This window comes from Phoxinus phoxinus, assembly GCF_949152265.1.
Source record: "Phoxinus phoxinus genome assembly, chromosome: 9".
NCBI lineage: Eukaryota > Metazoa > Chordata > Actinopteri > Cypriniformes > Leuciscidae > Phoxinus > Phoxinus phoxinus.
This window is the reverse complement of record NC_136884.1, coordinates 230,735-254,000: the sequence shown is the minus strand read 5'-3', so window position 1 is coordinate 254,000 and position 23,266 is coordinate 230,735. Positions and strand designations below refer to the sequence as shown.

The 23,266-nt window shown below is 46.6% G+C and overlaps 2 protein-coding genes across 4 annotated transcripts in view; one reads left to right on the top strand and one right to left on the bottom strand.

Annotated features, from left to right (window-relative positions):
• dusp16 (dual specificity phosphatase 16) overlaps positions 1-7,766 on the bottom strand; it is a 13,333-nt gene extending 5,567 nt beyond the window's left edge. Inside the window, exons 1-4 of the mRNA XM_079622209.1 lie at positions 7,434-7,766; positions 3,400-3,813; positions 368-503; positions 48-223 (exon numbers count right to left, since the gene is read on the bottom strand). Coding sequence (XP_079478335.1) covers positions 48-223; positions 368-503; positions 3,400-3,621 — 534 coding nt within the window. The 5' untranslated portion in view covers positions 3,622-3,813; positions 7,434-7,766. The remainder of the gene's footprint in view (positions 1-47; positions 224-367; positions 504-3,399; positions 3,814-7,433) is intronic.
• On the top strand, positions 7,386-23,266 carry crebl2 (cAMP responsive element binding protein-like 2). 3 transcript variants are annotated; one of them, XM_079622212.1, is made up of 3 exons: positions 7,386-7,615; positions 10,511-10,708; positions 21,866-23,266. In XM_079622212.1, the coding sequence occupies exons 2-3, from the start codon at positions 10,511-10,513 to the stop codon at positions 22,016-22,018; spliced, it is 351 nt and encodes a 116-aa protein (XP_079478338.1). In that variant the 5' UTR covers positions 7,386-7,615; the 3' UTR covers positions 22,019-23,266. The 3 variants fall into 3 exon arrangements, with proteins under 3 accessions (XP_079478338.1, XP_079478337.1, XP_079478336.1); XM_079622211.1 differs by having other exon boundaries at positions 7,390-7,518; XM_079622210.1 differs by lacking the exon at positions 7,386-7,615 and adding an exon at positions 8,271-8,433.

Sequence of the window (23,266 nt, the reverse complement as noted above, 5' to 3'; positions counted from 1 at the left end):
GATCCACACACACACACACACACACACACACACACACACACACTCACCTGGTTGAGCACGTCCCTCTGGCAGCCCAGGTACAGGTGTGTGAGGATGCGGGTCGGGTTCGGGTTCGGGTTGGTCACGGGGAGAGTGGGATTCTGCTGAGACATGCAGGACGGCACCAGCGCAGACTTCCCTTCACACAGACCCGGGAACAGACGGCAGAACTCAGAGAATCCTCCTGCACACACACACACACACACACACACACACACACACACACACACACACACACACACTGAGCCTCAGAAAACACCAGCAGAGAGAGGTGTGTGTGTGTGTGTGTGTGTGAACGTGAGTGTTTGGTGTGTCATGTGACTGTAACCTGAGAGCAGGTGGACTGATGGGAAGCTCTTCTCCAGCTTGACCAATAGGACACTGAGAAAGGCATCAGCTGACAGGGAGGCGGGGTCAGACGAGCTCTGGTCATACACCACGACCTCTTGACCCTGAAGCTCCAGCTGAAAACACACACACACACACACACACTGTGTTTCAGTCCCTGATCAATACTGTTCTTCTGACTGTATGAATATTAAATGTCATGAAGATCTGACTTTTGCTAAAAGCTGTAATCGTCCACTTCTACTGACACAGGAAGCGTGAAACTAACTTTCTGGTGAGCAAAGTATAATATTACCGGCCCTTAATCTGCACGTTTACGATATTACCGGCCCTTAATCTGCACGTTTATGACATTACCGGCCCTTAATCTGCACGTTTATAATATTACCGGCCCTTAATCTGCTCGTTTATAATATTACCGGCCCTTAATCTGCTCGTTTACGATATTACCGGCCCTTAATCTGCTCGTTTATAATATTACCGGCCCTTAATCTGCTCGTTTATAATATTACCGGCCCTTAATCTGCACGTTTATAATATTACCGGCCCTTAATCTGCTCGTTTATAATATTACCGGCCCTTAATCTGCACGTTTATAATATTACCGGCCCTTAATCTGCACGTTTATAATATTACCGGCCCTTAATCTGCTCGTTTATAATATTACCGGCCCTTAATCTGCTCGTTTACGATATTACCGGCCCTTAATCTGCACGTTTATAACATTACCGGCCCTTAATCTGCTCGTTTACGATATTACCGGCCCTTAATCTGCTCGTTTACGATATTACCGACCCTTAATCTGCACGTTTATAATATTACCGGCCCTTAATCTGCACGTTTATAATATTACCGGCCCTTAATCTGCTCGTTTACGATATTACCGGCCCTTAATCTGCACGTTTATAATATTACCGGCCCTTAATCTGCACGTTTACGATATTACCGGCCCTTAATCTGCTCGTTTACGATATTACCGACCCTTAATCTGCACGTTTATAATATTACCGGCCCTTAATCTGCACGTTTATAATATTACCGGCCCTTAATCTGCTCGTTTATAATATTACCGGCCCTTAATCTGCTCGTTTACGATATTACCGGCCCTTAATCTGCACGTTTATAATATTACCGGCCCTTAATCTGCACGTTTACGATATTACCGGCCCTTAATCTGCACGTTTATAATATTACTGGCCCTTAATCTGCACGTTTATAATATTACCGGCCCTTAATCTGCACGTTTACGATATTACCGGCCCTTAATCTGCTCGTTTACGATATTACCGGCCCTTAATCTGCACGTTTATAATATTACTGGCCCTTAATCTGCACGTTTATAATATTACCGGCCCTTAATCTGCACGTTTATAATATTACCGGCCCTTAATCTGCACGTTTATAATATTACCGGCCCTTAATCTGCTCGTTTATAATATTACCGGCCCTTAATCTGCTCGTTTACGATATTACCGGCCCTTAATCTGCACGTTTATAATATTACCGGCCCTTAATCTGCTCGTTTACGATATTACCGACCCTTAATCTGCACGTTTATAATATTACCGGCCCTTAATCTGCACGTTTATAATATTACCGGCCCTTAATCTGCTCGTTTATAATATTACCGGCCCTTAATCTGCTCGTTTACGATATTACCGGCCCTTAATCTGCACGTTTATAATATTACCGGCCCTTAATCTGCTCGTTTACGATATTACCGGCCCTTAATCTGCTCGTTTACGATATTACCGACCCTTAATCTGCACGTTTATAATATTACCGGCCCTTAATCTGCACGTTTATAATATTACCGGCCCTTAATCTGCTCGTTTACGATATTACCGGCCCTTAATCTGCACGTTTATAATATTACCGGCCCTTAATCTGCACGTTTACGATATTACCGGCCCTTAATCTGCTCGTTTACGATATTACCGACCCTTAATCTGCACGTTTATAATATTACCGGCCCTTAATCTGCACGTTTATAATATTACCGGCCCTTAATCTGCTCGTTTATAATATTACCGGCCCTTAATCTGCTCGTTTACGATATTACCGGCCCTTAATCTGCACGTTTATAATATTACCGGCCCTTAATCTGCACGTTTATAATATTACCGGCCCTTAATCTGCACGTTTACGATATTACCGGCCCTTAATCTGCTCGTTTACGATATTACCGGCCCTTAATCTGCACGTTTATAATATTACCGGCCCTTAATCTGCACGTTTACGATATTACCGGCCCTTAATCTGCTCGTTTACGATATTACCGACCCTTAATCTGCACGTTTATAATATTACCGGCCCTTAATCTGCACGTTTATAATATTACCGGCCCTTAATCTGCTCGTTTATAATATTACCGGCCCTTAATCTGCTCGTTTACGACATTACCGGCCCTTAATCTGCACGTTTATAATATTACCGGCCCTTAATCTGCACGTTTACGATATTACCGGCCCTTAATCTGCACGTTTATAATATTACTGGCCCTTAATCTGCACGTTTATAATATTACCGGCCCTTAATCTGCACGTTTACGATATTACCGGCCCTTAATCTGCACGTTTATAATATTACTGGCCCTTAATCTGCACGTTTATAATATTACCGGCCCTTAATCTGCACGTTTATAATATTACCGGCCCTTAATCTGCACGTTTATAATATTACCGGCCCTTAATCTGCTCGTTTACGATATTACCGGCCCTTAATCTGCACGTTTATAATATTACTGGCCCTTAATCTGCACGTTTATAATATTACCGGCCCTTAATCTGCACGTTTACGATATTACCGGCCCTTAATCTGCACGATTATAATATTACCGGCCCTTAATCTGCACGTTTACACACACCAGCCGACATTTGGTTCTGCAAGCGACAACATTGACTTGGTCTAATGGCAAAAGATCCAGCAAAGCATGAAACTGTTCTGTCGAGTGTGAGTGTGTGTGTGTGAGTGTGTGTGTGTGAGTGTGAGTGTGTGAGTGTGTGTGATCACCTTCCTCTTGGCGCAGTGCATCAGTAGTTCGCTGATCTGGATCTTGTCCTGCATGAGTCTCCTCTTCATCAGTTTGGAGCCGTGCACATTGACGGCCTCCATGATGTGACCCGTGTTGAACTCCAGGAACGGCCGGCAGTCGATCAGCAGAACTCGGTCCAGATCGCCCTCCAGCAGCGCCACCAGGGCCTCGGGCCCCAGCACACACACACGCTCACACATGCCCACACTGCCTCGGGCTCAGGAGAGCAGCGGCCACATGGTGTGTGTGTGTATGAGAGTGAGTGTGTGTGTGGTTGTGAGTGAGAGTGTGTGTGTGTGTGTGTGTGTGTGTGTTTCTTTCACATTATCACAGTGTCTCTATAAAGATGGAGCTCCTCGATCATCTCCGCTGCTCTTCATCATCCAGAGCTCCTGCACACACACACACACACACACACACACACACACACACACACTTGATTCAAGATTATGTTTTACATGAACACATGTCATTTGCAGTAATGATCTGCCAGTGGTGTGTCCACAGTCGACAGTGGAGCATGGAGCGTACGGGACAGAGATCCTGGACTCTGATTGGCTGCCAGTGTTGTTATCCCTCATCATCATCTGTCGAGCGTCCTCCAGTGTGAGGGAGTGTGTGAGGGAGTGTGTGAGGGTGTGTGTGAGGCGAGTGTGTGAGGCGAGTGTGTGAGGGAGTGTGTGAGGGGTTCACACACACCACTGAATGATAAAGCTAAGTGCAGATTCATATCTCAGAAACTCTTTTACTTGCATTTGCAAGTTTATTCCACAATTCCAAGAAATAAAGTCAGAACTGCGAGTTATAAAGTGAAGATCATGTGATGTCATCATGACCGCCATCAAATATTCATAATGTGATAACTAATAAACACACAAACACTGATGTTCTCTCGCTCTCAGTGTGTGTGTGTGTGCTGTGTTTCTACTGAGCGAAGGTGAACAGCTGATCGAGATCACAGTCAGAGGACTTCGACCCGTCACACACACACACACACACACACACACACACACACAGCGCTAATATATTATTCTGATGCTGGAGCGGCTCTGAAAAGTTATTAATCTGTTATTATATATTAGAAGCGCTTCAGAAGTAACGCTGGCTGCATTAGCCCGACTGTGAGGTCAGAGGTGTGTGTGTGTGTTAGCCTGACTGTGAGGTCAGAGGTGTGTGTGTGTGTTAGCCCGACAGTGAGGTCAGAGGTGTGTGTGTGTGTTAGCCCGACTGTGAGGTCAGAGGTGTGTGTGTGTGTGTTAGCCCGACAGTGAGGTCAGAGGTGTGTGTGTGTGTTAGCCCGACTGTGAGGTCAGAGGTGTGTGTGTGTGTTAGCCCGACTGTGAGGTCAGAGGTGTGTGTGTGTGTTAGCCCGACTGTGAGGTCAGAGGTGTGTGTGTGTGTTAGCCCGACTGTGAGGTCAGAGGTGTGTGTGTGTGTTAGCCCGACTGTGAGGTCAGAGGTGTGTGTGTGTGTTAGCCCGACTGTGAGGTCAGAGGTGTGTGTGTGTGTTAGCCTGACTGTGAGGTCAGAGGTCACGCGAGATCTGGATTTAACCGGCTGCTTTTTCCAGTCACACGTTTGTGGAAATGAAACCGAGTGACGTGAACATGTTCGGTTTGATGAGGGAAATTCTCGATTCCTCCAGAACACAGCAGAGGAGAACCAGCTGTCAATCAATCGCTGTCAATCTATGTGCTGTCAATCAATCGCTGTCAATCTATGTGCTGTCAATCAATCGCTGTCAATCTATGTGCTGTCAATCAATCGCTGTCAATCTATGTGCTGTCAATCAATCAATCAGCTGTCAATCTATGTGCTGTCAATCAATCAATCAGCTGTCAATCTATGTGCTGTCAATCAATCGCTGTCAATCTATGTGCTGTCAATCAATCTGCTGTCAATCAGTTAGCTGTCAATCAATCAATCAGCTGTCAATCTATGTGCTGTCAATCAATCGCTGTCAATCTATGTGCTGTCAATCAATCGCTGTCAATCTATGTGCTGTCAATCAATCAGCTGTCAATCAATCGCTGTCAATCTATGTGCTGTCAATCAATCGCTGTCAATCAATCGCTGTCAATCAATCTGCTGTCAATCAATCTGCTGTCAATCTATGTGCTGTCAATCAGTCTGCTGTCAATCAGTTAGCTGTCAATCAATCAGCTGTCAATCTATGTGCTGTCAATCAATCAGCTGTCAATCAATCGCTGTCAATCTATGTGCTGTCAATCATTCGCTGTCAATCAATCGCTGTCAATCAATCAGCTGTCAGTCAATCTGCTGTCAATCAGTCAGCTGTCAATCAATCACTGTCAATCAATCTGCTGTCAATCAATCACTGTCAATCAATCTGCTGTCAATCAATCGCTGTCAATCAATCGCTGTCAATCTATGTGCTGTCAATCAATCAGCTGTCAATCAATCTGCTGTCAATCTATGTGCTGTCAATCAGTCAGCTGTCAATCAATCTGCTGTCAATCTATGTGCTGTCAATCAATCTGCTGTCAATCAATCGCTGTCAATCTATGTGCTGTCAATCAGTCAGCTGTCAATCTATCTGCTGTCAATCAGTCAGCTGTCAATCTATCTGCTGTCAATCAGTCAGCTGTCAATCTATCTGCTGTCAATCAGTCAGCTGTCAATCTATCTGCTGTCAATCAATGTGCTGTCAATCAATCGCTGTCAATCTATCTGCTGTCAATCAATCGCTGTCAATCTATCTGCTGTCAATCAGTCAGCTGTCAATCTATGTGCTGTCAATCAGTCAGCTGTCAATCTATCTGCTGTCAATCAATCGCTGTCAATCTATGTGCTGTCAATCAATCTGCTGTCAATCAGTCAGGTGTCAATCAGTCAGCTGTCAATCAATCTGCTGTCAATCAGTCAGCTGTCATTCAGTCAGGTGTCAATCAATCGCTGTCAATCAATCTGCTGTCAATCAATCGCTGTCAATCAGTCTGCTGAATAATACAGTTCTGCTTGATGTAATAAAGCGTCTCTGTTCTGTTTCATGAGGAAATAAACAAGTCCAACTTCCTCGCACTAATATCCTGACATCAGAGACGTGATCATGTGACCTGCTAACCGTGGAGTACGGTTTACCATGTTTTCTTCACGGACTCGACTGTAATACCGCTTATTTGGACAGATTTACATTTATTCATTTTGACACAAACATATGGAAATGATGTTATTATCTAAGACCGAATACAGACAGTATACTATAGTGTTCTCTTGAGTACTGTGTAAAAGCTACACAATATGGTGATCATACAGGCTCATGGTTTACACACACATATGTGTATATAATGTACACACACACACACACACACACACATACAGTAGTCAACATTAGAAGTGGATCAAAAACATTCACCAAAGAACGGGTTTTGTTCAAAATTGTTGTATAACTTTGATGAAATGTTTTGATCCACTTCAAATGTTGACTACTGTACACACACACACACACACACACACACACACACACATATAAATATAACACAAACACACAAACAAACACACACACACACACACACACATATAAATATAACACAAACACACAAACAAACACACATACATATATATATACACACACACACACACACACACACACATACATACATATAAATATAACAAACACACACACACACACACACAAACAAACACACACATATATACATACATACATATAAATATAACACACACACTGCACACAGACACAACCAAACAAACAAACACACACATACATATAAATATAACACACACACAAACACACACACACACACACACACTTATTCATACCGTCGTGTTTAATGACAGCAGAGTAAAGAAGCTGAACACGCGCTACTTTATAGAACTTTTAAGATAATGTTGACCAACTTTACAGAGACAAACAGTAAACGAAACTAAGAAGAACATCGTGTATCTCCACACACACACACACACACACACACACACACACTGCGGCCTCCGCGATCTATTTCTCATTTACCGCATGTCCGAATGAACTCACCGTAAAGCTGCAGTCCGTGTGCCTGTGAAGCGACCCGGGCGGGAGCGCGCTGGCGGTGTGTCCCGGTTCGGCTAGTTCGGCTCTGGTTAGTGTGTCCCGGTTCGGCTAGTTCGGCTCTGGTTAGTGTGTCCCGGTTCGGCTAGTTCGGCTCTGAGTGAGCTCGGCGCTCGTGAGATCATCGGGTAAATATAACATCATGGCGTCACTGACAGACAAACTCTCAATAACCCGCTAAACCCCGCGACCCGCGACCCGAGACCCGCGACCCGCGACTCTCACGCGCACAGCAGAAGCCCAGCTCCGACACATCTGAGGAGAACACGGCACAAGAGTGAGACGAGGCGGGGCTTACAGCGGCAGAACTTTACTAATCGCACAATCTCGACATGATACACTTCTGAACATCACACAACCCCGCAGCTGTGTGTGTCTGTAACTGTGTCTTTGTGTGTGTGTGTGTGTTTGTGTATACAGTGTAATAACACGTTATTACACACATAGACATTACTATTATTATTAATAATAGTATAATAATGATAACTAAATATTTAAATTTAGCATAACAGTAGGCTATTGAAAATATCGTTGATTAATATATGATATGAATCTGCTGAATTATTCGATGTAATTCAAATATGCAAAACTGAAACGACTCTGTTTTGTGTGAGTCTGTCCCACGTGATGCAACACTATACACACATTCGCATTACGTAATGCCAGTTTCTCGTGTGACGTAAACTGTTGATCTTTCTAGCATTATGTAGTCCGGCGTGCATAAATCAGGAGGAAACTACAGGTCCCAGCATGCAGCGCGGTGCGCGTCCCCTGCGCCACAACCGGAAGAGCTCTGTTAGCATTCGGCTAAAAACACAGGCAGTTCCGTTGATAAAGAGATTGATCACATCAGTCGGTGTGTGTAGTCGTGTAGAGTTGGATGATCGCGGATAAGAACGCGACCGAACCCCCGCGCTGAGTGGAACACGCGATGGATGACAGTAAGGTGCGTTATGGGAACGCATGAACATTAAACGCATGTTGGATTAACGTCACATCATTTAGTCAACAAAATAACTATTTTAACACCACGATTAATGCGCTATAATATTCACCGAACTACCTTTGAGTATCTTATTAATATTACTAATAATCACGGTTTAAAAGATCAACTCTATCTTTACCGCCCAGCTAACAAACACGCGTTTAAGAACGAGTTGCTAACGTTCTTACTAAGTTAGGAAACGTTATTCCTGAATGTTCAAAACGTCCATTTGTTATGTTTTAAAGCGTTCTTCTCGGTTATGTGAACGTTAAGGGGACGTTCCGATGTGCCGTTCTTCAATATTATGGAACGTTATTGTTGATGTTCTCTGAACGCTTGTGGAACAAGTTACATTTAAAAAACGTCCAACTAAAATGTCTCTGGGAAAGCGTTCCGTGATCGATGCTTCTGTTCTAGAGTTTTGAGAACACCATCAGAACGTTCTGAGCAGTTTAGTTTTGATTTAAATTCAATGTGTTTATGATGCATGTTCTGATGATGTGTGTGTGTGTGTGTGTGTGTGTGTGTGTGTGTTCTGGTGATGTGTGTGTGTGTGTGTGTGTGTTCTGATGATCTTCGTGTGTGTGTGTGTGTGTTCTGATGATCTTCGTGTGTGTGTGTGTTCTGATGATCTTCGTGTGTGTGTGTGTTCTGATGATGTGTGTGTGTGTGTGTGTGTGTTCTGATGATCTTCGTGTGTGTGTGTGTGTGTGTGTGTGTGTTCTGATGATCTTCGTGTGTGTGTGTGTGTGTGTGTGTGTGTGTGTGTGTTCTGATGATGTGTGTGTGTGTGTGTGTGTGTGTTCTGATGATCTTCGTGTGTGTGTGTGTGTGTGTGTGTGTTCTGATGATCATCGTGTGTGTGTGTGTGTGTTCTGATGATCATCGTGTGTGTGTGTGTTCTGATGATCATCGTGTGTGTGTGTGTGTTCTGATGATCATCGTGTGTGTGTGTGTTCTGATGATCATCGTGTGTGTGTGTTCTGATGATCTTCGTGTTTGTGTGTGTGTTCTGATGATCTTCGTGTGTGTGTGTTCTGATGATTATCGTGTGTGTGTGTTTTGATGATCATCGTGTGTGTATGTGTGTGTGTTCTGATGATTATCGTGTGTGTGTGTGTGTGTTCTGATGATCTTCGTGTGTGTGTGTGTGTGTTCTGATGATCTTCGTGTGTGTGTGTGTGTGTGTGTGTGTGTGTTCTGATGATGTGTGTGTGTGTGTGTGTGTTCTGATGATCTTCGTGTGTGTGTGTGTGTGTGTGTGTGTGTGTTCTGATGATCTTTGTGTGTGTGTGTGTTCTGATGATCTTCGTGTGTGTGTGTGTTCTGATGATCTTCGTGTGTGTGTGTGTTCTGATGATCTTCGTGTGTGTGTGTGTTCTGATGATCTTCGTGTGTGTGTGTGTTCTGATGATCTTCGTGTGTGTGTGTGTTCTGATGATCTTCGTGTGTGTGTGTGTTCTGATGATCTTCGTGTGTGTGTGTGTTCTGATGATCTTCGTGTGTGTGTGTGTTCTGATGATCTTCGTGTGTGTGTGTGTGTGTTCTGATGATCTTCGTGTGTGTGTGTGTTCTGATGATCTTTGTGTGTGTGTGTGTGTTCTGATGATCTTCGTGTGTGTGTGTGTTCTGATGATCTTCGTGTGTGTGTGTGTTCTGATGATCTTCGTGTGTGTGTGTGTTCTGATGATCTTCGTGTGTGTGTGTGTTCTGATGATCTTCGTGTGTGTGTGTGTTCTGATGCTCTTCGTGTGTGTGTGTGTTCTGATGATCTTCGTGTGTGTGTGTGTTCTGATGATCTTCGTGTGTGTTCTGATGATCTTCGTGTGTGTTCTGATGATCTTCGTGTGTGTGTGTGTTCTGATGATCATCGGGGTGTGTGTGTGTGTGTTCTGATGATCATTGTGTGTGTGTTCTGATGATCATTGTGTGTGTGTGTGTGTGTGTGTTCTGATGATCATTGTGTGTGTGTGTGTGTGTGTTCTGATGATCTTCGTGTGTGTGTGTGTGTGTGTGTGTGTGTGTGTGTGATCTGCAGATGGTGGCTGTTAAAGTGAAGAAGCCAGGGAAGCGCGGCCGTAAACCCGCTAAGATCGACCTGAAGGCGAAGCTGGAGCGCAGTCGGCAGAGCGCCCGCGAGTGCCGCGCGCGGAAGAAGCTGCGCTACCAGTATCTGGAGGAACTGGTTTCCAGTAAAGAAAGAGCCATCTGTGCGCTGAGAGAGGAGCTGGACATGGTACACACACACACACACACACTATATAGTAATGAAAAGTGTGATCTTGGATGCAACCCCCTTTTATGAGTGAGTCATTGAATCATTCACTCAAGAGATTCATTCAAAAACACTGATTCATCCAGTAATGAAGCGAGTGAACTCTTTACGAGTGAGTCATCGGTGTGAGCGTTGATTCCGAAGCTTGTGTGTGTGTGTTTCCCAGTATAAGCAGTGGTGTGTGTGTGTTCCCAGTATAAGCAGTGGTGTGTGTGTGTTCCCAGTATAAGCAGTGGTGTGTGTGTGTTCCCAGTATAAGCAGTGGTGTGTGTGTGTTCCCAGTATAAGCAGTGGTGTGTGTGTTCCCAGTATAAGCAGTGGTGTGTGTGTGTGTTCCCAGTATAAGCAGTGGTGTGTGTGTTCCCAGTATAAGCAGTGGTGTGTGTGTGTTTCCCAGTATAAGCAGTGGTGTGTGTGTGTTTCCCAGTATAAGCAGTGGTGTGTGTGTGTTCCCAGTATAAGCAGTGGTGTGTGTGTGTGTTCCCAGTATAAGCAGTGGTGTGTGTGTGTGTTCCCAGTATAAGCAGTGGTGTGTGTGTTCCCAGTATAAGCAGTGGTGTGTGTGTTCCCAGTATAAGCAGTGGTGTGTGTGTGTTCCCAGTATAAGCAGTGGTGTGTGTGTTTCCCAGTATAAGCAGTGGTGTGTGTGTTCCCAGTATAAGCAGTGGTGTGTGTGTGTTCCCAGTATAAGCAGTGGTGTGTGTGTGTTCCCAGTATAAGCAGTGGTGTGTGTGTGTTCCCAGTATAAGCAGTGGTGTGTGTGTGTTCCCAGTATAAGCAGTGGTGTGTGTGTGTGTTCCCAGTATAAGCAGTGGTGTGTGTGTGTGTTCCCAGTATAAGCAGTGGTGTGTGTGTTCCCAGTATAAGCAGTGGTGTGTGTGTTCCCAGTATAAGCAGTGGTGTGTGTGTGTTCCCAGTATAAGCAGTGGTGTGTGTGTGTGTTCCCAGTATAAGCAGTGGTGTGTGTGTGTGTTTCCCAGTATAAGCAGTGGTGTGTGTGTGTTCCCAGTATAAGCAGTGGTGTGTGTGTGTGTTCCCAGTATAAGCAGTGGTGTGTGTGTGTGTTTCCCAGTATAAGCAGTGGTGTGTGTGTGTGTGTTCCCAGTATAAGCAGTGGTGTGTGTGTGTGTTCCCAGTATAAGCAGTGGTGTGTGTGTGTGTTCCCAGTATAAGCAGTGGTGTGTGTGTGTGTTCCCAGTATAAGCAGTGGTGTGTGTGTGTTCCCAGTATAAGCAGTGGTGTGTGTGTGTTCCCAGTATAAGCAGTGGTGTGTGTGTGTTCCCAGTATAAGCAGTGGTGTGTGTGTGTTCCCAGTATAAGCAGTGGTGTGTGTGTTCCCAGTATAAGCAGTGGTGTGTGTGTTTCCCAGTATAAGCAGTGGTGTGTGTGTGTGTGTTTCCCAGTATAAGCAGTGGTGTGTGTGTGTTTCCCAGTATAAGCAGTGGTGTGTGTGTGTGTTCCCAGTATAAGCAGTGGTGTGTGTGTGTTCCCAGTATAAGCAGTGGTGTGTGTGTGTTCCCAGTATAAGCAGTGGTGTGTGTGTTCCCAGTATAAGCAGTGGTGTGTGTGTTTCCCAGTATAAGCAGTGGTGTGTGTGTTCCCAGTATAAGCAGTGGTGTGTGTGTTTCCCAGTATAAGCAGTGGTGTGTGTGTTTCCCAGTATAAGCAGTGGTGTGTGTGTTCCCAGTATAAGCAGTGGTGTGTGTGTTTCCCAGTATAAGCAGTGGTGTGTGTGTTTCCCAGTATAAGCAGTGGTGTGTGTGTGTGTGTTTCCCAGTATAAGCAGTGGTGTGTGTGTGTTTCCCAGTATAAGCAGTGGTGTGTGTTCCCAGTATAAGCAGTGGTGTGTGTGTGTTCCCAGTATAAGCAGTGGTGTGTGTGTTCCCAGTATAAGCAGTGGTGTGTGTGTTCCCAGTATAAGCAGTGGTGTGTGTGTTTCCCAGTATAAGCAGTGGTGTGTGTGTGTGTGTTTCCCAGTATAAGCAGTGGTGTGTGTGTGTGTTCCCAGTATAAGCAGTGGTGTGTGTGTGTGTTCCCAGTATAAGCAGTGGTGTGTGTGTTCCCAGTATAAGCAGTGGTGTGTGTGTGTTCCCAGTATAAGCAGTGGTGTGTGTGTGTTCCCAGTATAAGCAGTGGTGTGTGTGTGTTCCCAGTATAAGCAGTGGTGTGTGTGTGTTCCCAGTATAAGCAGTGGTGTGTGTGTGTTCCCAGTATAAGCAGTGGTGTGTGTGTTTCCCAGTATAAGCAGTGGTGTGTGTGTGTGTGTTTCCCAGTATAAGCAGTGGTGTGTGTGTGTTTCCCAGTATAAGCAGTGGTGTGTGTGTGTTCCCAGTATAAGCAGTGGTGTGTGTGTGTTTCCCAGTATAAGCAGTGGTGTGTGTGTGTTTCCCAGTATAAGCAGTGGTGTGTGTGTGTGTTCCCAGTATAAGCAGTGGTGTGTGTGTTTCCCAGTATAAGCAGTGGTGTGTGTGTGTGTGTTTCCCAGTATAAGCAGTGGTGTGTGTGTGTTCCCAGTATAAGCAGTGGTGTGTGTGTTTCCCAGTATAAGCAGTGGTGTGTGTGTGTGTGTGTTTCCCAGTATAAGCAGTGGTGTGTGTGTGTTTCCCAGTATAAGCAGTGGTGTGTGTGTGTGTTCCCAGTATAAGCAGTGGTGTGTGTGTGTTCCCAGTATAAGCAGTGGTGTGTGTGTGTTCCCAGTATAAGCAGTGGTGTGTGTGTTTCCCAGTATAAGCAGTGGTGTGTGTGTGTGTGTGTGTTTCCCAGTATAAGCAGTGGTGTGTGTGTTCCCAGTATAAGCAGTGGTGTGTGTGTTTCCCAGTATAAGCAGTGGTGTGTGTGTTCCCAGTATAAGCAGTGGTGTGTGTGTTCCCAGTATAAGCAGTGGTGTGTGTGTTTCCCAGTATAAGCAGTGGTGTGTGTGTTTCCCAGTATAAGCAGTGGTGTGTGTGTGTTTCCCAGTATAAGCAGTGGTGTGTGTGTGTTTCCCAGTATAAGCAGTGGTGTGTGTGTGTGTTCCCAGTATAAGCAGTGGTGTGTGTGTGTGTTCCCAGTATAAGCAGTGGTGTGTGTGTTTCCCAGTATAAGCAGTGGTGTGTGTGTGTGTGTTTCCCAGTATAAGCAGTGGTGTGTGTGTGTTTCCCAGTATAAGCAGTGGTGTGTGTGTGTTCCCAGTATAAGCAGTGGTGTGTGTGTGTTCCCAGTATAAGCAGTGGTGTGTGTGTGTTCCCAGTATAAGCAGTGGTGTGTGTGTGTTCCCAGTATAAGCAGTGGTGTGTGTGTTTCCCAGTATAAGCAGTGGTGTGTGTGTGTGTGTGTGTTTCCCAGTATAAGCAGTGGTGTGTGTGTTCCCAGTATAAGCAGTGGTGTGTGTGTTTCCCAGTATAAGCAGTGGTGTGTGTGTTCCCAGTATAAGCAGTGGTGTGTGTGTTTCCCAGTATAAGCAGTGGTGTGTGTGTTTCCCAGTATAAGCAGTGGTGTGTGTGTGTGTGTGTTTCCCAGTATAAGCAGTGGTGTGTGTGTGTTTCCCAGTATAAGCAGTGGTGTGTGTGTGTGTTCCCAGTATAAGCAGTGGTGTGTGTGTGTGTTCCCAGTATAAGCAGTGGTGTGTGTGTTCCCAGTATAAGCAGTGGTGTGTGTGTTTCCCAGTATAAGCAGTGGTGTGTGTGTTTCCCAGTATAAGCAGTGGTGTGTGTGTTCCCAGTATAAGCAGTGGTGTGTGTGTTTCCCAGTATAAGCAGTGGTGTGTGTGTTCCCAGTATAAGCAGTGGTGTGTGTGTTGCCCAGTATAAGCAGTGGTGTGTGTGTTTCCCAGTATAAGCAGTGGTGTGTGTGTTCCCAGTATAAGCAGTGGTGTGTGTGTTTCCCAGTATAAGCAGTGGTGTGTGTGTTCCCAGTATAAGCAGTGGTGTGTGTGTTTCCCAGTATAAGCAGTGGTGTGTGTGTTTCCCAGTATAAGCAGTGGTGTGTGTGTGTGTGTTCCCAGTATAAGCAGTGGTGTGTGTGTGTTTCCCAGTATAAGCAGTGGTGTGTGTGTGTGTTCCCAGTATAAGCAGTGGTGTGTGTGTGTTCCCAGTATAAGCAGTGGTGTGTGTGTTCCCAGTATAAGCAGTGGTGTGTGTGTTCCCAGTATAAGCAGTGGTGTGTGTGTTTCCCAGTATAAGCAGTGGTGTGTGTGTTCCCAGTATAAGCAGTGGTGTGTGTGTTCCCAGTATAAGCAGTGGTGTGTGTGTTTCCCAGTATAAGCAGTGGTGTGTGTGTTCCCAGTATAAGCAGTGGTGTGTGTGTTTCCCAGTATAAGCAGTGGTGTGTGTGTGTGTTCCCAGTATAAGCAGTGGTGTGTGTGTGTGTTCCCAGTATAAGCAGTGGTGTGTGTGTTCCCAGTATAAGCAGTGGTGTGTGTGTGTTCCCAGTATAAGCAGTGGTGTGTGTGTGTTCCCAGTATAAGCAGTGGTGTGTGTGTGTTCCCAGTATAAGCAGTGGTGTGTGTGTTTCCCAGTATAAGCAGTGGTGTGTGTGTGTTCCCAGTATAAGCAGTGGTGTGTGTGTGTTCCCAGTATAAGCAGTGGTGTGTGTGTGTTCCCAGTATAAGCAGTGGTGTGTGTGTTCCCAGTATAAGCAGTGGTGTGTGTGTGTGTTCCCAGTATAAGCAGTGGTGTGTGTGTGTTCCCAGTATAAGCAGTGGTGTGTGTGTGTTCCCAGTATAAGCAGTGGTGTGTGTGTTTCCCAGTATAAGCAGTGGTGTGTGTGTTTCCCAGTATAAGCAGTGGTGTGTGTGTGTGTTTCCCAGTATAAGCAGTGGTGTGTGTGTGTGTTCCCAGTATAAGCAGTGGTGTGTGTGTGTGTTCCCAGTATAAGCAGTGGTGTGTGTGTTCCCAGTATAAGCAGTGGTGTGTGTGTGTTCCCAGTATAAGCAGTGGTGTGTGTGTGTTCCCAGTATAAGCAGTGGTGTGTGTGTGTTCCCAGTATAAGCAGTGGTGTGTGTGTGTGTGTGTTTCCCAGTATAAGCAGTGGTGTGTGTGTGTTTCCCAGTATAAGCAGTGGTGTGTGTGTGTTCCCAGTATAAGCAGTGGTGTGTGTGTGTTTCCCAGTATAAGCAGTGGTGTGTGTGTGTTTCCCAGTATAAGCAGTGGTGTGTGTGTGTGTTCCCAGTATAAGCAGTGGTGTGTGTGTGTGTTTCCCAGTATAAGCAGTGGTGTGTGTGTGTTCCCAGTATAAGCAGTGGTGTGTGTTTCCCAGTATAAGCAGTGGTGTGTGTGTGTGTGTTTCCCAGTATAAGCAGTGGTGTGTGTGTGTTTCCCAGTATAAGCAGTGGTGTGTGTGTGTGTTCCCAGTATAAGCAGTGGTGTGTGTGTGTTCCCAGTATAAGCAGTGGTGTGTGTGTGTTCCCAGTATAAGCAGTGGTGTGTGTGTTTCCCAGTATAAGCAGTGGTGTGTGTGTTTCCCAGTATAAGCAGTGGTGTGTGTGTGTGTGTTTCCCAGTATAAGCAGTGGTGTGTGTGTGTTTCCCAGTATAAGCAGTGTGTGTGTGTGTGTTCCCAGTATAAGCAGTGGTGTGTGTGTGTTCCCAGTATAAGCAGTGGTGTGTGTGTTCCCAGTATAAGCAGTGGTGTGTGTGTTCCCAGTATAAGCAGTGGTGTGTGTGTTTCCCAGTATAAGCAGTGGTGTGTGTGTTCCCAGTATAAGCAGTGGTGTGTGTGTTCCCAGTATAAGCAGTGGTGTGTGTGTTTCCCAGTATAAGCAGTGGTGTGTGTGTTCCCAGTATAAGCAGTGGTGTGTGTGTTTCCCAGTATAAGCAGTGGTGTGTGTGTGTGTTCCCAGTATAAGCAGTGGTGTGTGTGTGTGTTCCCAGTATAAGCAGTGGTGTGTGTGTTCCCAGTATAAGCAGTGGTGTGTGTGTGTTCCCAGTATAAGCAGTGGTGTGTGTGTGTTCCCAGTATAAGCAGTGGTGTGTGTGTGTTCCCAGTATAAGCAGTGGTGTGTGTGTTTCCCAGTATAAGCAGTGGTGTGTGTGTGTTCCCAGTATAAGCAGTGGTGTGTGTGTGTTCCCAGTATAAGCAGTGGTGTGTGTGTGTTCCCAGTATAAGCAGTGGTGTGTGTGTTCCCAGTATAAGCAGTGGTGTGTGTGTGTGTTCCCAGTATAAGCAGTGGTGTGTGTGTGTTCCCAGTATAAGCAGTGGTGTGTGTGTGTTCCCAGTATAAGCAGTGGTGTGTGTGTTCCCAGTATAAGCAGTGGTGTGTGTGTTTCCCAGTATAAGCAGTGGTGTGTGTGTGTGTGTTCCCAGTATAAGCAGTGGTGTGTGTGTGTGTTCCCAGTATAAGCAGTGGTGTGTGTGTGTGTTCCCAGTATAAGCAGTGGTGTGTGTGTTCCCAGTATAAGCAGTGGTGTGTGTGTGTTCCCAGTATAAGCAGTGGTGTGTGTGTGTTCCCAGTATAAGCAGTGGTGTGTGTTCCCAGTATAAGCAGTGGTGTGTGTGTGTTCCCAGTATAAGCAGTGGTGTGTGTGTGTTCCCAGTATAAGCAGTGGTGTGTGTGTTTCCCAGTATAAGCAGTGGTGTGTGTGTGTGTGTGTTTCCCAGTATAAGCAGTGGTGTGTGTGTGTTTCCCAGTATAAGCAGTGGTGTGTGTGTGTTCCCAGTATAAGCAGTGGTGTGTGTGTGTTTCCCAGTATAAGCAGTGGTGTGTGTGTGTTTCCCAGTATAAGCAGTGGTGTGTGTGTGTGTTCCCAGTATAAGCAGTGGTGTGTGTGTGTGTGTTTCCCAGTATAAGCAGTGGTGTGTGTGTGTTCCCAGTATAAGCAGTGGTGTGTGTTTCCCAGTATAAGCAGTGGTGTGTGTGTGTGTTTCCCAGTATAAGCAGTGGTGTGTGTGTGTTTCCCAGTATAAGCAGTGGTGTGTGTGTGTGTTCCCAGTATAAGCAGTGGTGTGTGTGTGTTCCCAGTATAAGCAGTGGTGTGTGTGTGTTCCCAGTATAAGCAGTGGTGTGTGTGTTTCCCAGTATAAGCAGTGGTGTGTGTGTGTGTGTGTGTGTTTCCCAGTATAAGCAGTGGTGTGTGTGTTCCCAGTATAAGCAGTGGTGTGTGTGTTTCCCAGTATAAGCAGTGGTGTGTGTGTTCCCAGTATAAGCAGTGGTGTGTGTGTTTCCCAGTATAAGCAGTGGTGTGTGTGTTTCCCAGTATAAGCAGTGGTGTGTGTGTGTGTGTTTCCCAGTATAAGCAGTGGTGTGTGTGTGTGTTTCCCAGTATAAGCAGTGGTGTGTGTGTGTGTTCCCAGTATAAGCAGTGGTGTGTGTGTGTGTTCCCAGTATAAGCAGTGGTGTGTGTGTGTGTTCCCAGTATAAGCAGTGGTGTGTGTGTTCCCAGTATAAGCAGTGGTGTGTGTGTTTCCCAGTATAAGCAGTGGTGTGTGTGTTTCCCAGTATAAGCAGTGGTGTGTGTGTTTCCCAGTATAAGCAGTGGTGTGTGTGTTCCCAGTATAAGCAGTGGTGTGTGTGTTTCCCAGTATAAGCAGTGGTGTGTGTGTTCCCAGTATAAGCAGTGGTGTGTGTGTTTCCCAGTATAAGCAGTGGTGTGTGTGTTCCCAGTATAAGCAGTGGTGTGTGTGTTTCCCAGTATAAGCAGTGGTGTGTGTGTTCCCAGTATAAGCAGTGGTGTGTGTGTTTCCCAGTATAAGCAGTGGTGTGTGTGTTCCCACTATAAGCAGTGGTGTGTGTGTTTCCCAGTATAAGCAGTGGTGTGTGTGTTTCCCAGTATAAGCAGTGGTGTGTGTGTGTGTGTTTCCCAGTATAAGCAGTGGTGTGTGTGTGTTTCCCAGTATAAGCAGTGGTGTGTGTTCCCAGTATAAGCAGTGGTGTGTGTGTGTTCCCAGTATAAGCAGTGGTGTGTGTGTTCCCAGTATAAGCAGTGGTGTGTGCGTTCCCAGTATAAGCAGTGGTGTGTGTGTTTCCCAGTATAAGCAGTGGTGTGTGTGTTTCCCAGTATAAGCAGTGGTGTGTGTGTTCCCAGTATAAGCAGTGGTGTGTGTGTTTCCCAGTATAAGCAGTGGTGTGTGTGTTCCCAGTATAAGCAGTGGTGTGTGTGTTTCCCAGTATAAGCAGTGGTGTGTGTGTGTGTTCCCAGTATAAGCAGTGGTGTGTGTGTGTGTGTTCCCAGTATAAGCAGTGGTGTGTGTGTTCCCAGTATAAGCAGTGGTGTGTGTGTGTTCCCAGTATAAGCAGTGGTGTGTGTGTGTTCCCAGTATAAGCAGTGGTGTGTGTGTGTTCCCAGTATAAGCAGTGGTGTGTGTGTTTCCCAGTATAAGCAGTGGTGTGTGTGTGTTCCCAGTATAAGCAGTGGTGTGTGTGTTCCCAGTATAAGCAGTGGTGTGTGTTTTCCCAGTATAAGCAGTGGTGTGTGTGTGTGTTCCCAGTATAAGCAGTGGTGTGTGTGTGTTCCCAGTATAAGCAGTGGTGTGTGTGTTCCCAGTATAAGCAGTGGTGTGTGTGTTCCCAGTATAAGCAGTGGTGTGTGTGTGTTCCCAGTATAAGCAGTGGTGTGTGTGTGTGTGTGTGTGTGTTCCCAGTATAAGCAGTGGTGTGTGTGTGTTTCCCAGTATAAGCAGTGGTGTGTGTGTTTCCCAGTATAAGCAGTGGTGTGTGTGTGTTTCCCAGTATAAGCAGTGGTGTGTGTGTTCCCAGTATAAGCAGTGGTGTGTGTGTTTCCCAGTATAAGCAGTGGTGTGTGTGTTTCCCAGTATAAGCAGTGGTGTGTGTGTTCCCAGTATAAGCAGTGGTGTGTGTGTTTCCCAGTATAAGCAGTGGTGTGTGTGTTTCCCAGTATAAGCAGTGGTGTGTGTGTGTGTGTTTCCCAGTATAAGCAGTGGTGTGTGTGTGTTTCCCAGTATAAGCAGTGGTGTGTGTGTGTGTTCCCAGTATAAGCAGTGGTGTGTGTGTGTTCCCAGTATAAGCAGTGGTGTGTGTGTTCCCAGTATAAGCAGTGGTGTGTGTGTTCCCAGTATAAGCAGTGGTGTGTGTGTTTCCCAGTATAAGCAGTGGTGTGTGTGTTTCCCAGTATAAGCAGTGGTGTGTGTGTTCCCAGTATAAGCAGTGGTGTGTGTGTTTCCCAGTATAAGCAGTGGTGTGTGTGTTCCCAGTATAAGCAGTGGTGTGTGTGTTTCCCAGTATAAGCAGTGGTGTGTGTGTGTGTTCCCAGTATAAGCAGTGGTGTGTGTGTGTTCCCAGTATAAGCAGTGGTGTGTGTGTGTGTTCCCAGTATAAGCAGTGGTGTGTGTGTGTGTGTGTTCCCAGTATAAGCAGTGGTGTGTGTGTGTGTGTTCCCAGTATAAGCAGTGGTGTGTGTGTGTTTCCCAGTATAAGCAGTGGTGTGTGTGTTTCCCAGTATAAGCAGTGGTGTGTGTGTGTTTCCCAGTATAAGCAGTGGTGTGTGTGTTCCCAGTATAAGCAGTGGTGTGTGTGTTTCCCAGTATAAGCAGTGGTGTGTGTGTTTCCCAGTATAAGCAGTGGTGTGTGTGTGTTTCCCAGTATAAGCAGTGGTGTGTGTGTTCCCAGTATAAGCAGTGGTGTGTGTGTGTTCCCAGTATAAGCAGTGGTGTGTGTGTGTTCCCAGTATAAGCAGTGGTGTGTGTGTGTTCCCAGTATAAGCAGTGGTGTGTGTGTGTTCCCAGTATAAGCAGTGGTGTGTGTGTGTTCCCAGTATAAGCAGTGGTGTGTGTGTTCCCAGTATAAGCAGTGGTGTGTGTGTGTGTTCCCAGTATAAGCAGTGGTGTGTGTTTTCCCAGTATAAGCAGTGGTGTGTGTGTGTGTGTTCCCAGTATAAGCAGTGGTGTGTGTGTTCCCAGTATAAGCAGTGGTGTGTGTGTGTTCCCAGTATAAGCAGTGGTGTGTGTGTGTTCCCAGTATAAGCAGTGGTGTGTGTGTTTCCCAGTATAAGCAGTGGTGTGTGTGTGTTCCCAGTATAAGCAGTGGTGTGTGTGTGTTCCCAGTATAAGCAGTGGTGTGTGTGTGTGTTCCCAGTATAAGCAGTGGTGTGTGTGTGTTCCCAGTATAAGCAGTGGTGTGTGTTTTCCCAGTATAAGCAGTGGTGTGTGTGTGTGTTCCCAGTATAAGCAGTGGTGTGTGTGTGTTCCCAGTATAAGCAGTGGTGTGTGTGTTCCCAGTATAAGCAGTGGTGTGTGTGTTCCCAGTATAAGCAGTGGTGTGTGTGTGTTCCCAGTATAAGCAGTGGTGTGTGTGTGTTCCCAGTATAAGCAGTGGTGTGTGTGTGTGTGTTCCCAGTATAAGCAGTGGTGTGTGTGTGTTTCCCAGTATAAGCAGTGGTGTGTGTGTTTCCCAGTATAAGCAGTGGTGTGTGTGTGTTTCCCAGTATAAGCAGTGGTGTGTGTGTTCCCAGTATAAGCAGTGGTGTGTGTGTGTTTCCCAGTATAAGCAGTGGTGTGTGTGTTTCCCAGTATAAGCAGTGGTGTGTGTGTGTTTCCCAGTATAAGCAGTGGTGTGTGTGTTCCCAGTATAAGCAGTGGTGTGTGTGTGTTCCCAGTATAAGCAGTGGTGTGTGTGTGTTCCCAGTATAAGCAGTGGTGTGTGTGTGTTCCCAGTATAAGCAGTGGTGTGTGTGTGTTCCCAGTATAAGCAGTGGTGTGTGTGTTCCCAGTATAAGCAGTGGTGTGTGTGTGTGTTCCCAGTATAAGCAGTGGTGTGTGTGTGTTCCCAGTATAAGCAGTGGTGTGTGTGTTTCCCAGTATAAGCAGTGGTGTGTGTGTGTGTGTTCCCAGTATAAGCAGTGGTGTGTGTGTGTGTGTTCCCAGTATAAGCAGTGGTGTGTGTGTTTCCCAGTATAAGCAGTGGTGTGTGTGTGTGTGTTCCCAGTATAAGCAGTGGTGTGTGTGTGTGTGTTCCCAGTATAAGCAGTGGTGTGTGTGTGTGTGTTCCCAGTATAAGCAGTGGTGTGTGTGTGTGTGTTCCCAGTATAAGCAGTGGTGTGTGTGTGTGTGTTCCCAGTATAAGCAGTGGTGTGTGTGTGTGTGTTCCCAGTATAAGCAGTGGTGTGTGTGTGTGTGTTCCCAGTATAAGCAGTGGTGTGTGTGTGTGTGTTCCCAGTATAAGCAGTGGTGTGTGTGTGTGTGTTCCCAGTATAAGCAGTGGTGTCTGGCGATGGATCAGGGGAAGATCCCGTCGGAGATTAAGGCTCTGCTGACGGGGGACGAGCAGAAGGCGCCGCAGAGCTCCGGCAACAAGATCCCGAAGAACGGCAAGTTCGGCTCCACCGCCAACAAGACGTCTTAGAGCGACCGTGTGTGTGTGTGTGTGTGTGTGTGTGTTCACTCAGTGTTTGAGGCGCTTCTGCAGCGCTAGTTCTCCACCCGTCAGTCTCTCTAATGGAAACTCGCGGCCCAGAAAGTTTGATTGTTTACAATAGTCCAAGACTAGCGGCTCACAAACAAAAATAACAACTTTATTGAATAAAGTCAGAACGTACATCAGAACGGAGGCTCACCATTGGCCAGCGGCACATGACCAGCGTGGGCCAATAGTGAGCCTCCGTTCTTTCCGTTAGCGTGATTACTGGCGGGGTTCTGGAGAACTAGCGCTGTGATACGCGGTCTTCGATAAGCTCCGCCCCCAGTGCTCCGCGGCGGACGTCCTGTCCCGCTTCTGGATTTCCTCTTCCTAACACTTATTTATTGTGGACCTTTGATGATGAATGTGAAGTGATGATCTGATGATCTGCGTTACGCGGGAGATGCTAGACGTTGTAAGACGGACTGTTGCCAAAATCTTTTTGCACTTTACAACCATTTGAATGCCATCGCCGCTAGCCCTCCCCCGCTAACCCTCCCCCGCTAGCCCTCCCCCGCTAGCCCTCCCCCGCTAGCACTGCCCCGCTAGCACTGCCCCGCTAGCACTCCCCCGCTAGCCCTCCCCCGCTAGCCCTCCCCCGCTAGCCCTCCCCCGCTAGCCCTGCCCCGCTAGCACTCCCCCGCTAGCACTGCCCCGCTAGCACTGCCCCGCTAGCACTCCCCCGCTAGCCCTGCCCCGCTAGCACTCCCCCGCTAGCACTCCCCCGCTAGCCCTCCCCCGCTAGCCCTCCCCCGCTAGCACTCCCCCGCTAGCACTCCCCCGCTAGCACTCCCCCGCTAGCCCTGCCCCGCTAGCACTCCCCCGCTAGCCCTCCCCCGCTAGCCCTCCCCCGCTAGCACTCCCCCGCTAGCCCTCCCCCGCTAGCCCTCCCCCGCTGCGCTCTCCGGTGTGCTGACGACACACGTCACTAACGGGACCTCAGCCCTTCCCAGAAGCCCCAGGGTTCGCACCTTAGATTCGGCCTCAGAGTTATGATGATCATTAACTCATAACCGCGCGTTCATGCCCCGCGCAGACTCAGATCGACACTGTTTAGAGCTCAAATGTATATTTTTCTATGCCGTGTTTGAACTGTAGGGTGTGTGTGTGTGTTGCTGGATACAAGCATGTCTTATTATTAAACAATGTAGCGCTGTGATCATGAACATCTGTACAATATAAAGAGTGGATCTG